The following is a 13,918-nucleotide window of genomic DNA, read 5'->3' as shown; positions in this document are numbered from 1 at the left end:
TATCCAGGTGTTAGAATGGCCAAGTCAAAGTCCAGACCTGAATCCAATCGAGAATCTGTGGAAAGAGCTGAAAACTGCTGTTCACAAATGCTCTCCATCCAACCTCACTGAGCTCGAGCTGTTTTGCAAAGAAGAATGGGCAAGAATTTCACTCTCGATGTGCAAAACTGATCGAGACATACCCCAAGCGACTTGCAGCTGTAATCGCAGCAAAAGGCGGCTCTACAAAGTATTAATGCAAGGGGGCTGAATAATTTTGCACGCCCCACTTTTCATTTTTTTTATTAGTTAAAAAAGTTTCAAAAATCCAATAGATTTCGTTCCACTTCACAATTGTGTCCCACTTGTTGGTGATTCTTCACAAAAAATAAAAATGTTATATCTTTATGTTTGAAGCCTGAAATGTGGCAAAAGGTTAAAAAGTTCAAGGGGGCCGAATACTTTCGCAAGGCACTGTGTGTATAGTAATATATATATATATATATGCCTATGAGTATATTGTGACAGCTTCTTTTCCCTATTTTTGCTGCCACAATACCCCCACCTTCCACACTATGCGTCCATTGTACATTTCCGGATGTTTACAGCCTTTTCCCACCAGCAACATGGCCGCCGTGTAACTTCCGGTGATCGGGTCTTCAACAAAATGGCCGCTGGACTATTTAATTACATGGCCTATAAATAGACACTTCCACAGGCACTAGTCATCACCTGATGAAGTCACGTGAAATGTGACAAACACGTGTCGGGACTATCTGCCACCGCAAGTCACGCTAATCGATCTCGCCGCTCGTTTGTACATTGCCATTTTCCTTTCGTTTATGCGAGTACCTGTCTTTATTTTTAATACAATAAATGCTGTTAAAAAAAAAAAATATTACACTATGGGGCATACCTCTTTAAATCAAATATATATATATGATAGGAATAACAGCGAGGACCTGGGCTGCCTCAGTAGGATCCTTAAAGGGGACGGTCACCAAGAATCACAAAGTTATACAAGTCTATGCTGTTACCTTAAAGCAGTAAGGATAGGGGACACCCATATAATTACCACAAAAGGACCGCACAGGATATCCACCATTTGCAGCACTTTTACACCGAAGTTTGTGTATAAGCAAATCAATAGCACTTTATTCTTTGTATTCAAAGTACCACCACACCGTGCACCTTAACCACTTCAGCCCCGGACCAATTTTCAGCCTAAGGACCAGAAGTCTTTTTTACAATTTCGCACTGCACTGTTTTAACTGGTGATTGCGCGGTCATGCAATGTTGTACCCAAACGAAATTTGCGTCCGATCGGACCCCCCACCCGCTGGAAGACGAGCATGTACATGTACGTGCTTGTGCCTGTCGGTGCCATTGCACCGACGTACATTGCCATGCGGCGGTCCTTAAGTGGTTAAAAAATATATATATTAATTTCTAACACTAATGGGAATATTTATGGACATTTTTTAATTATATACAATTTTTTTTTTTTTTGCCCGATGCATTTTTACTCTTGTGTATATCTGTGATTGCACGTTGAGACGCCAGCACTTTATCATTTTGTTCTAGCATGTGGGTTTACCATCACCAATATTTATTGCTACACCTGCACTGGATTTTAGCACACACTACGTATACGTAAACGTATATATTTATTTGTTTGTTTTGATGCTGGTCATGTTTTTTTTTTTGTTTTTTTAAAAAGGCACTTTATTGCACATTAGATAATTGATACCATCTTTGAATTTTAAATATTCACCTGCGCTATTATATTACCTAAAATATTTCTGTCTACTACTAGTGGAGCTATTGCGATTACCTACCTCATTCTTTCTAGTGAGATCTGATTTTAGTTCTTCTGTACAGCGCACCACTATCTCCATATCTTTTCTATTTTCTGGGTTCAGACATTCCCCTCAGTAAGTGCAGCAGTATGCCAGTTAGTTTTTGTCTTTGAGCTGGCGCAGGAACTCTTACCTTTTTTTATTTATTTGTATCTAGAATTAGGGCCCATTCTATGTGATCCATGGCCACATCATAGGCAGAAAGAGCGGGGGCTTCATGGGAAGACATTTCTAAAGCTGCCGTCTGGTCCTCCTCTCATGCATTTGTCAAACATTATAGAGTACTGATGCTTTCCAGCCAGGACCTGGCCAGTATCCTTTGGTAGGAAAGTGCTTCAGGCTGTCGTCCCTCCCTAAGGTATAGAATCTTGCTGATCCTCTCAAGTAGCTGTCCTGGAAGGTGAGAGGGGAGGGGAGGGGGGGGGGGGGGGTGGAACCCCTGTTAGACTTACCGGTAACGGTATTTCCAGGAACCTTCCAGAAAAGCATTTATATTCCCACCCTATTCCTGTTTTTTTTTTTTCCACTCGTCAACCTTGTTTACTTGGTGGTGGTGTTTTTTATATGAGTTTCTGTTTTGTTCCCCTGCCGAGTGCACTTTTGCCGGAGGTTTACTTGATCTTCTAAACAACTGAGGGTCAGAGGAAAGGGAGGGGCCTTTTAAATTGTATCCGATTTGTGTTTGCTGTAGAGGGTGTTGCCAATCATCTCTCAAGTAGCTGTGTTGGAAACAGGGCAGTCATCAGAAATTGTGAGGCCCCTTACACAGCTTTAGGCCGCCCCCCTCCCCTTCAGCCTGACCACCAACATTCCTCAGGTCCTACCCCTTGGCTGTCCCACCAAATCTGCCCACTAGCCATCCCATGAGTCCTTCAGTGCCTCGTGCCTCAGCCCCCCCCTCACACCTGTACGCTCTCAGTCCTCCCCCCCCCCCCCCCCGCACCTGTACCCTCTCAGTTCTCCCCCCCCCCCCCCCTCGCACCTGTACCCTCTCAGTCCTCCCCCCCCCCCCCCCTCGCACCTGTACGCTCTCAGTCCTCCCCCCCCTCGCACCTGTACGCTCTCAGTCCTCCCCCCCCCCCTCGCACCTGTACGCTCTCAGTCCTCCCCCCCCCCCCCCTCGCACCTGTACGCTCTCAGTCCTCCCCCCCCCCCCCTCGCACCTGTACGCTCTCAGTCCCCCCCCCTCGCACCTGTACGCTCTCAGTCCCCCCCCTCACACCTGTACGCTCTCAGTCCCCCCCCCCCTCACACCTGTACGCTCTCAGTCCCCCCCCCCCTCACACCTGTACGCTCTCAGTCCCCCCCCCCCTCACACCTGTACGCTCTCAGTCCCCCCCCCCCCTCACACCTGTACGCTCTCAGTCCCCCCCCCCCTCACACCTGTACGCTCTCAGTCCCCCCCCCCCCTCACACCTGTACGCTCTCAGTCCCCCCCCCCACACCTGTACGCTCTCAGTCCCCCCCCCCACACCTGTACGCTCTCAGTCCCCCCCCCCCACACCTGTACGCTCTCAGTCCCCCCCCCCCCCCCCTCACACCTGTACGCTCTCAGTCCCCCCCCCCCCTCACACCTGTACGCTCTCAGTCCCCCCCCCCTCACACCTGTACGCTCTCAGTCCCCCCCCCCCCCCTCACACCTGTACGCTCTCAGTCCCCCCCCCCCCTCACACCTGTACGCTCTCAGTCCCCCCCCCCTCACACCTGTACGCTCTCAGTCCCCCCCCCCCTCACACCTGTACGCTCTCAGTCCCCCCCCCCCCCCACACCTGTACGCTCTCAGTCCCCCCCACACACCTGTACGCTCTCAGTCCCCCCCACACACACACACCTGTACGCTCTCAGTCCCCCCCACACACTCTGTCCCCCCCGCCCCCACACCTGTACGCTCTCAGTCCCCCCCCCCACACCTGTACGCTCTCAGCCCCCCCCCCCCACACCTGTACGCTCTCAGCCCCCCCCCCCCACACCTGTACGCTCTCAGCCCCCCCCCCCCACACCTGTACGCTCTCAGCCCCCCCCCCCCACACCTGTACGCTCTCAGTCCCCCCCCCCCCCCCACACCTGTACGCTCTCAGTCCCCCCCCCCACACCTGTACGCTCTCAGTCCCCCCCCCCCCCCCACACCTGTACGCTCTCAGTCCCCCCCCCCACACCTGTACGCTCTCAGTCCCCCCCCCCCACACCTGTACGCTCTCAGTCCCCCCCCCCCACACCTGTACGCTCTCAGTCCCCCCCCCCCACACCTGTACGCTCTCAGTCCCCCCCCCCCACACCTGTACGCTCTCAGTCCCCCCCCCCACACACACCTGTACGCTCTCAGTCCCCCCCCCCACACACACCTGTACGCTCTCAGTCCCCCCCCCCCACACACACCTGTACGCTCTCAGTCCCCCCCCCCCACACACACCTGTACGCTCTCAGTCCCCCCCCCCCCACACACCTGTACGCTCTCAGTCCCCCCCCCCCCCACACACCTGTACGCTCTCAGTCCCCCCCCCCAACACACACCTGTACGCTCTCAGTCCCCCCCCCCCCCCCAACACACACCTGTACGCTCTCAGCCCCCCCCCACACCTGTACGCTCTCAGTCCCCCCCCCCACACCTGTACGCTCTCAGTCCCCCCCCCCACACCTGTACGCTCTCAGTCCCCCCCCACACCTGTACGCTCTCAGTCCCCCCCCCCCCCCACACCTGTACGCTCTCAGTCCCCCCCGCCCCCACACCTGTACGCTCTCAGTCCCCCCCGCCCCCCCACACACACACACACACACACACACACACACACACCTGTGTGCTCTGAGCCCCCCCCCCCCCCCTCACGTGTCTATATGACACACACACACACACGCACACACACACACACGCACACACACACACACACACACACCGCAACTGCCCTTACTTGTAAGGCGTTGCTAGTCCCAGCTCTTGTCTTCATATGCAGAGGGATGCACATGCAGGAAATGGCCAGAGGTGTCAGCAAAGAGCCCAATGTCAGCTCATGAGAGAGCATCAGCTTTCCAACTCACTTACATACAGGAGCATCCATGGAGCTCCTCTGCACCCGACTCTCCCTTCTCATATCCCTGCTAGTCAGCCGGGCCCGTCCAGACGCTGGGGCCCCTTACAAGTGTATGGGCTGTACCCCCCTGATGGCGGCTCGGCCTGGAAATACCGGTAAGTCTAACGGGGGTTTTCCCTTCACCTTTTCCGCCTCTGCCCTGACCAATTTTTCTTTTTCTCTTGAGGTTTGTTACTTTGTTTCTGATCCCTTTGAGAACAAAAAAAACTTTGGCTGTTTCTTGACAGCAAAGGACCTCTTTATCTGCAGTTCTGTCAAGAACTGAATCTAAATCAGGACCGAACAATAAGTCCCCCAAGAATGGGACCCCACAAAGCTTGTTTTTGGATGCCGCATCTGCCAGCCAGGTTTTTAAACACAGCGCCCTTCTGATCGAGTTAGTTAGGGCTACGGCTTTTGCTGTCAATCTAATCGATTCTGCTGATGCATCTGAAACACAGCTACAGCTGCTGACAAAGTCGTAAAGGAATCGAGAATTTCTTGCTTGGGGGAAATCAGCTATTATATATGAGCTTTAAGCTGATTCACCCAATATTCCATATTACTAGAGACACAAGTAGTCACCATTGCTGGTTTAAAGTTGCCCGTGATTGATTGCCAAGGCCTCTTAAGCTGTTGATCCAACTTTTTACCATGGGGTCCTTTAAAATCCCCATGTCCTCAAATACCAGATCAGTTGATCTTGAAACCTGAGAAGAGGCTGCATCGAGTTTTGGAACTTTATTCCAAAGTGCTGCTGGGTCTTCATCGAATGGGAACCTCCCATTATGGGCCCTTGGGAAGAAAGGCTTTCTTTCTGGTTCAGCCCATTCTCTCAGCGATTGCTGTGTTGACCGGAAAAGTATGCAGGACACAGTGAGCCCAAAAAAACATACATCCTGCCATGCAAAAGACAATTATTTTCGCTCTTCCTTCAAGCCCAAGGTAGCATAAATTATCCTTGGCCATCTACTTGCTCCAAAGAATCTATATTTAGAAGGTGCATTTTCCCACCTTGTCCTCCTCCTCACCCGACTCTTACTTAGAATGTGAGGGGGGAATGTTCTTCCCGGTTACGAGGACCTACTTCAGCCTCCACTGTCTGGACTAACAGTGAGCTCTGAGAGGATTGTGAGGCGGACAGCTGACTTAAGGATGGATTTATGAGCGAAGATAGAAAGGATTGAATGGTGGCATCCAGTTCTTTTTGGGTCAGAGTTCTTGGCCTGCCATGACAAGGGAAAAAAGGAACAGAAAAACAAAACCATCCTAGTGAGTCAGCCTGAACTCTTCCAATATGCTCACCACGGGTGCACAGTGAGAAAACCAAAAGCCTCCTGTGTCTAGACAGGCCCTGCCACCAGAGGGTAAACAAACTCAAATCCCACTGAAGAGACAGAGATAGATAGACGTCAAAGTAAAAGAGCAGACCCATCTGCCCCATTACCTGGGTCTTGCTGGTGCCTGTCCCACTTATTACAGAGCCTGAATCCGTCCTGGTACTGCAGCGCAATGTGGCTAAAACGCTGGTTCTGGAACTTCCGGGGCTGAATAGGTTAATCCAGCATCTCCACGATTCATGCAACAAGTGCAGAGCAGTTTTCGGCTCACAATTGTCAAAAAATAAATAAAAACAAAGCCTGTGTTCTGCCAAAATCTCCAACCACGTCACTTCCGGTGACTCTCCATCAGCTGTAATTGGAGATTTTGACGAGTTGGCTGAAGAAGAAGAAGAAAAAAAGAAGAAGTAATCACCGCCTCGGAGATGGCCATGTTGGTGGTTATTTCTTAGAACCCCCAAAACATATAATTTTTCTCTAACAGAGACCCTAGAGAATAAAAATCTTATGACACTGTATTTGCACAGCGTCCTTTTTGGGAAAAATACACACGTCAGTGAAGAAGGAAGAAAAAAAAAAAAAAAAAAACACCCACACAGTAAAGTTAGCCCAATGGTTTTGCACAATGTGAAGGATAATGTTACGCCAAGAATCGCGATCTTTATTCTAAGAGAAAAAAAACAAAAACAACTCATGTTTCTCATTCTTTTCAGAATCGTGCGGCTCTACTGCGTGTGCACACGTCCTACCGTCCCTTCAGAGCACAGTGCGCTGGTGATGTCATTGACTGCAGAAGTAGGGAATATCTTCTAAACTAGGAATAGCTGTAGCTTAACCAGTTGCCGACCGCCGCACGCCGATGTACGTCGGTACAATGGCACGGGCAGGCATAAGGACATACATGTACGTCCCTTGCCTCCCGCGGGTCGGGGGCCCGATCGGGCCCCCGCCCGGTGCCTGCGGCGGTCGGTATTCGTTCGGGAGCGATCCCGGACGAGGGGGCGGCCATTCATTCATGGCCACCCCCTCGCGATCGCTCCCGACGAATAGAAATCCCCGGTGACATCACTTCCTCTCCTGTAATGTAAACACAGGAGAGGAAGTGATGTATTCTCTCCTCCGTGTCGGTATTTTTCGTTCCGACACGGAGGAGAGCGGATCAGTAAGTTGCACCAACACTCACACACACAGTAGAACATGCCAGGCACACTCACACCCCCCCTTTACCCCCCGATCACCCCCCCAATTACCCCTGCCCCCCAGTCACAGTGACAGCAATGTCATTTTTTTTTTTTTTTTTTTTTTTTTTTGCATTGGTGTCATTTGTGACTGTAATAACTGTTAGGGCAGTTAGAGTTAGCCCCCTTTAGTTCTAATGTACCCCCCTAACCCCCCCAATAAAGGTTTAACCCCGTGATCACCCCCCGTCGCCAGTGTCACTAAGGCTGGGTTCACATTGCAGCGGTTTATGAGAACGAATGTGATTCGCACCGCACTGCAGTGCAAATCACATCCGATCTCTGTGCGATTCGAGTTCTGCCATTCGCCGCACCCGCCGCAAATTCGCACGGGACCCTTTTTTTGGCCCGCAGCAGAATCGGATCGCATGGGTGTTCACACCATGCGATCCGAGTTTGCAGATCGCACTGCGATATGCGAACTGATCTGGGGGTGTCAGTAACATTTCACTGACACTCCCAGCAGTTCGCATAGGGCAGTGTGAACTGCCGCCGGGAGGCATGCGATGCGGGAACACGCCGCGGATTCGCGGCGTTTCCGCATCGCTCCAGTGTGAACCCAGCCTAATAAGCGATCATTTTTCTGATCGCCGTATTAGTGTCACAGGTGACGCTAGTTAGGCAGGTAGGTATTTAGGTTCGCCGCAGCTTTTTATAGCGCCAGGGACCCCCATATACTACCGCATAAAGCCCCCTGATTGCCCCCTAGTTAACCCTTTCACCAGTGATCACCATATAACTGTTACAGGTGACGCTGGTTGGTTAGTTATTTTTTTATAGTTTCAGGGCACCCGCCATTTATTACCTAATAAAGGTTTAACCCCCTGATCACCCGGCGGGTGTCATTTGTGACTAATAACTGTTAGGGCAGTTAGGGTTAGCCCCCTTTAGTTCTAAGGTACCCCCCTAACCCCCCCAATAAAGGTTTAACCCCGTGATCACCCCCCGTCGCCAGTGTCACTAAGGCTGGGTTCACATTGCAGCGGTTTATGAGAACGGATGTGATTCGCACCGCACTGCAGTGCAAATCACATCCGATCTCTGTGCGATTCGAGTTCAGCCATTCGCCGCACCCGCCGCACCCGCCGCAAATTCGCACGGGACCCTTTTTTTGGCCCGCAGCAGAATCGGATCGCATGGGTGTTCACACCATGCGATCCGAGTTTGCAGATCGCACTGCGATATGCGAACTGATCTGGGGGTGTCAGTAACATTTCACTGACACTCCCAGCAGTTCGCATAGGGCAGTGTGAACTGCCGCCGGGAGGCATGCGATGCGGGAACCCGCCGCGCATTCGTGGCCTTCCCGCATCGCTCCAGTGTGAACCCAGCCTAATAAGCGATCGTTTTTCTGATCGCTGTATTAGTGTCACAGGTGACGCTAGTTAGGCAGGTAGGTATTTAGGTTCGCTGCAGCTTTTTATAGCGCCAGGGACCCCCATATACTACCGCATAAAGCCCCCTAATTGCCCCCTAGTTAACCCTTTCACCAGTGATCACCATATAACTGTTACAGGTGACGCTGGTTGGTTAGTTATTTTTTTATAGTTTCAGGGCACCCGCCATTTATTACCTAGTCTCACTAGTGTACCCCTAAATTTAGGGGTGTCTACTTTCCAAAATGGGGTCATTTGGGGGGGGTTTGTGCCATCTTGGCATTTTATGGCCTTCAAAACTGTAACGCCCTTAGAAAGCCTGAAGGCGGTGCTTGGTTTTCGGGGCCCCGTACGCGGCTAGGCTCCCAAAAAGTCCCACATATGTGGTATCCCCATACTCAGGAGAAGCAGCAGAATTTATTTTGGGGTGTCATTTCACATATGCCCATGGCATGCGTGAGCAATATATCATTTAGTGACAACTTTGTTAAAAAAAAAATAAAAAAAAAAAAGTTTGTAATTTTCCCGCAACTTGTGGCAAAATATAAAATATTCCATGAACTCAACATGCCTCTCAGCAAATAGCTTGGGGTGTCTACTTTCTAAAATGGGGTCATTTGTGGGGGTTTTGTGCCATCTTGGCATTTTATGGCCTTCAAAACTGTAATAGGTAGTGAGAAGTGAACTCAAAAATTTACGCCCTTAGAAAGCCTGAAGGCGGTGCTTGGTTTTCGGGGCCCCGTACGCGGCTAGGCTCCCAAAAAGTCCCACATATGTGGTATCCCCATACTCAGGAGAAGCAGCAGAATTTATTTTGGGGTGTCATTTCACATACGCCCATAGCATGTGTGAGCAATATATCATTTAGTGACAACTTTGTGTAAAAAAAAAAAAAATAATTTTTTTTTTGTCATTATTCAATCGCTTGAGGCAAAAAAATAAAATATTCAATGGGCTCAACATGCCTCTTATCAATTTCCTTAGGGGGTCTACTTTCCAAAATGGGGTCATTTGGGGGGGTTTTGTACTGCCCTGCCATTTTAGCACCTCAAGAAATGAGATAGGCAGTCGTAAACTAAAAGCTGCGTAAATTCCAGAAAACGTACCTTAGTTTGTAGATGTGACAACTTTTGCGCAAACCAATAAATATACAATTATTGACTTTTTTTTTACCAAAGACATGTGGCTGAATACATTTTGGCCTAAATGTATGACTAAAATTGAGTTTATTGGATTTTTCTAATAACAAAAAGTAGAAAATATCATTTTTTTTCAAAATTTGCGGTCTTTTTACGTTTATATCGCAAAAAATAAAAATCGCAGAGGCAATCAAATACCATCAAAAGAAAGCTCTATTTGTGGGAAGAAAAGGACGCAAATTTTGTTTGGGTACAACATTGCATGACCGCGCAATTACCAGTTAAAGCAGCGCAGTGCCAAAGTGTAAAAAGACCTCTGGTCATTTACCAGCAAAATGGTCCGGTCTGAAAGTGGTTAAACCCAGGACTCTGCATTCACTATACTTGGTCTCCCACAGTACACAGAAACGCAATCATTTTAGAATTTTATATATATATATATATATATATATATATATATATATATATATATATATATATATATATATATATATATATATATATATATATATATATATATATATATATATATATATATATATATATATATATATCTCCTTTCTCATCAGCAGTATATAGCAATCTTGTGAGTTCTATCAGTGTCCAGTTAAAAAGGAGTTGTAAATGCAGATTTTTTATTTTTTTTTATCTTAATGCATTCCATGCACCAAGATAAAAAAGCCTTCTGTGTCCAGCGATGTCCACGAGTCACTTTGCCATCTGGGACTCTCCCTCCTGATTGGCTGAGACAAAGCAGTGGCACCATTGGCTCCAGCTGCTGTCAAAAGTCAGTTAGCGAATCAGGAGGAGGCTGGGCCGAATGCCAGCTGCGTGTCTGAATAGACACACAGAGCTGTAGCTTGGCTTCCCCCATAGCAAGCCGTTTACTGTGAAGGCACTTGACAGGAGGGAGGGGCCAGGAGCACAGAAGAGACCCAAGAAGGAGGAGGATAATAAGTGTTTTTTTTTGTTTGTTTTTTTAAACAAGGCTTTAGATTCACTTTAATCACTTGACAACTGGGCACTTAAACCCCCTCCTGCCCAGACCAATTTTCAGCTTTCGGTGCTCTCACACTTTGAATGACAATTACTCAGTCATGCAGCACTGTACCCAAATTAATTTTTTGTCCTTTTATTCCCACAAATAGAGCTTTCTTTTGGTGGCATTTGATCACCTCTGTGTTTTTTTATTTTTGCGCTATAAATGAAAAAAGACTGAAATTAAAAAAAAAAAAAAAAAAAACTATTTTTTCTTTGTTTCTGTGATAAAATTTTGCAAATTAATTTTTCTTTATAAATTTTGGCCACAATTTATACTGCTACATATATTTGGTAAAAATAACCCAAATTAGTGGATATTATTTGGTATTTGGGAAAGTTAGAGAGTCTACAAGGTGTGGTGCGAATCATACAAAATTGATCACATCTGATGTACTGGTGGCCGATCTCATTTCCTGTGACCCGAACAAGTCAGGAAAGTACAAATACCCCCCAAATGACCCCTTTTTTTGAAAGTAGGCATTCCAATGTATTTAGTAAGAGGAATGGTGAGCTTTTTGAAGTTGTCATTTTTTCCCACAATTCTTTGCAAAATGAAGATTTTTTTTATTTTACATTTTTCCACAAAATTGTCATTGTAATAGGTTATTTCTCTCACATGGCATGTGTATACCACAAATAATGCCCCAAAAAAAATTCTGCTACTCCTCTTGAGTATTACGATACCACATGCGTGGGACTTTTCCACAGCCTGGCCACTTAGACAGGCCCAACATGCAGGGAGCGCCATCACGTGTTCTAGGAGAATAAATTACACATCTAAATTGTTGACTACCTATTACACTTTTGAAGACTCTGGAGCACCAGGACAATGACACATGACACCGTTGTGGCACTGATGACAGATGGCACTTATACTTGGCACTGATGACATGTGGCTCTAATACGTGACACTGATGACACATGGCACGGGACACTGACAGGTGACACTGATGACAGTTGGCACTAATGACACGTGACAGTGATATGGCACTGATGACAGATGGCACTATGTGGCACTGACAGGTGGCACTGGGGGCAGAGGGCCACTTTATTTTTGTTTTTTTATTTATTTTTACTAACCGCTGCATCTCACAGCGGTTCATCTCTCCCTCCTCACACGCTGTCTGTATGAGGAGGGAGAGCCAGCGATGAGACGATCTCATATGAGATCGTCTCTCGTTGGACACGCCGATCGCGCTGTAAACGGCCGCTGCGATGGGCCGTTTACAGCTATCTGTGACTGGCTGTGTCCGAGGGACATGGCCAGCACAGAACTTCCCCAATGTGCGCCCGTAGAAGGGAATTAAACAGCAGGACGTCCACGGACGCCCTCCCGGCAGATAGCGTCCGCGCTGTAGCCGTCTTTAGGCTACAGCGCGGACGCGAAGTGGTTAAAGCTTGTATGAGGAGTTTTCTGACTGACCCTCTATCTGGGCAGTGCTGATTTGCCCCTTGTCTGATCACATGCACCCTCAAACACACACAGCAAACTGAGCATGTGCAGACTGACTCCACAGACTCTGTGTTATCAGGAAATTAGGAGTCAGTGAAAGGAGGGGGAGGATCAGAGAAGGCAGGATCAACTTTTTTTTTTTAAGTTTGATCCAAACACAAAGTTTGATTCTGTCTTCTCTGATCCTCCCCCTGACTCCTAATAATTTCCTGATAACACAGCATCTAGGGAGTCAGTTTGCACATGCTCAGTTTGGTGTGGTTTTTTTTTTAACACAATGCAGAGAAGTAACCATTTATGTTCAACAGTGAGTATAACAAGCATGCTTTACTGCATATACAGACTGATTTTTACTGTTGTGGGTTTAGTAACACTTTAACTGTAGGTACAAGTGAGCAAGCAATGCTTACTACCGCTTGAAAGCGCAGCCCAGATCTTTGCAGACACCACATTAAAAAGCATTGCTTGTTACCCATAGCAACTCTTTTTCCTAAGAACAGGGTTAAAAAATAAAAATAAAAACACATGGTTACTATGGGAATCCATAGGCAGTTCCCCTAGACATAAGCCATGCACTGTAGAAGTCAGGACAACTAAACATAAACAAATGTCTGTCATAACTGCGTTACACATAACATCAACGTAACTTTCACTCCCAGCAGTGACCTCAGTCAGGGTGACCCACACAAGTGCAACATGTGAGCAGGCCTCGCAATGTACCCCGGGAAATGTAGTCCCTCCAGAGTTCCCGGTTACTATACTGTCTGTACTGATAAGGTGAGTGAGATAGGAAGGCCGCCTCCTGTCAGGCCCTGCCTGTGAACGTCACGCACTAGGTCGTACTTACCAGAGTGAGCGCCGCCCGGGACGCTTGCAGCTTCCTTTTGCTGACCGCCCTGATGGTCGCCCTCACCAGCGAGGCGGACATGATGTTGTTGTTGTAGTTTTCACCCCTTCGCCCATAGGAATGTGAGAAAAGCCCCTCTAGAAATGCAGGATGGTGGATAAGAAGTGACGACAGCGAGTTTCAGCTCTAGCAACTACACTGACGCTCCACCCCACAGCGACGTCGCTGATTGGTTGCAGTGGTTATCAGCCTCTCACACGCGGTATGTTATTATGTAGGAACAAGGATGACGCATGCGCTGAAGGAGCCATAAGGACAGACTGTCCCTGTCACCGTCAATGGGCAGCCAGCCACATTGGCAGCTCGGGAGCTGTGCCATCTATTATAAACTGGAAGGAGCAGCTTAGAATTAAACATCCAAAGCACACCAACTTGTGTCAGACACAGGCTGATGCTGCTGCCACAACACCAGTGCTTATTGTAAAAGACATTTTGTTTTGGATACAGCAGGAAATATTAGACACCCTGTCAGGTTTTTATTGCTGTATTCCCATTAGGAATATCCACCCTTCTTTTTACCT

General features: G+C 48.1%; 1 protein-coding gene across 1 annotated transcript in view; it reads right to left on the bottom strand.

Moving 5' to 3' along the window:
• ISCA1 (iron-sulfur cluster assembly 1) overlaps positions 1-13,567 on the bottom strand; it is a 35,127-nt gene extending 21,560 nt beyond the window's left edge. Inside the window, exon 1 of the mRNA XM_077474831.1 lies at positions 13,338-13,567. Coding sequence (XP_077330957.1) covers positions 13,338-13,418 — 81 coding nt within the window. The 5' untranslated portion in view covers positions 13,419-13,567. The remainder of the gene's footprint in view (positions 1-13,337) is intronic.
• Between the last annotated feature and the right edge of the window lie 351 nt (positions 13,568-13,918).

This window comes from Lithobates pipiens, unplaced genomic scaffold (assembly GCF_037356315.1).
Source record: "Lithobates pipiens isolate NorthernLeopardFrog02 unplaced genomic scaffold, aLitPip1_a1.2 Scaffold_13, whole genome shotgun sequence".
NCBI classification, from domain to species: domain Eukaryota; kingdom Metazoa; phylum Chordata; class Amphibia; order Anura; family Ranidae; genus Lithobates; species Lithobates pipiens.
The sequence above is the reverse complement of the archived record's forward strand: the minus strand, read 5'-3'. Positions and strand labels throughout refer to the sequence as shown.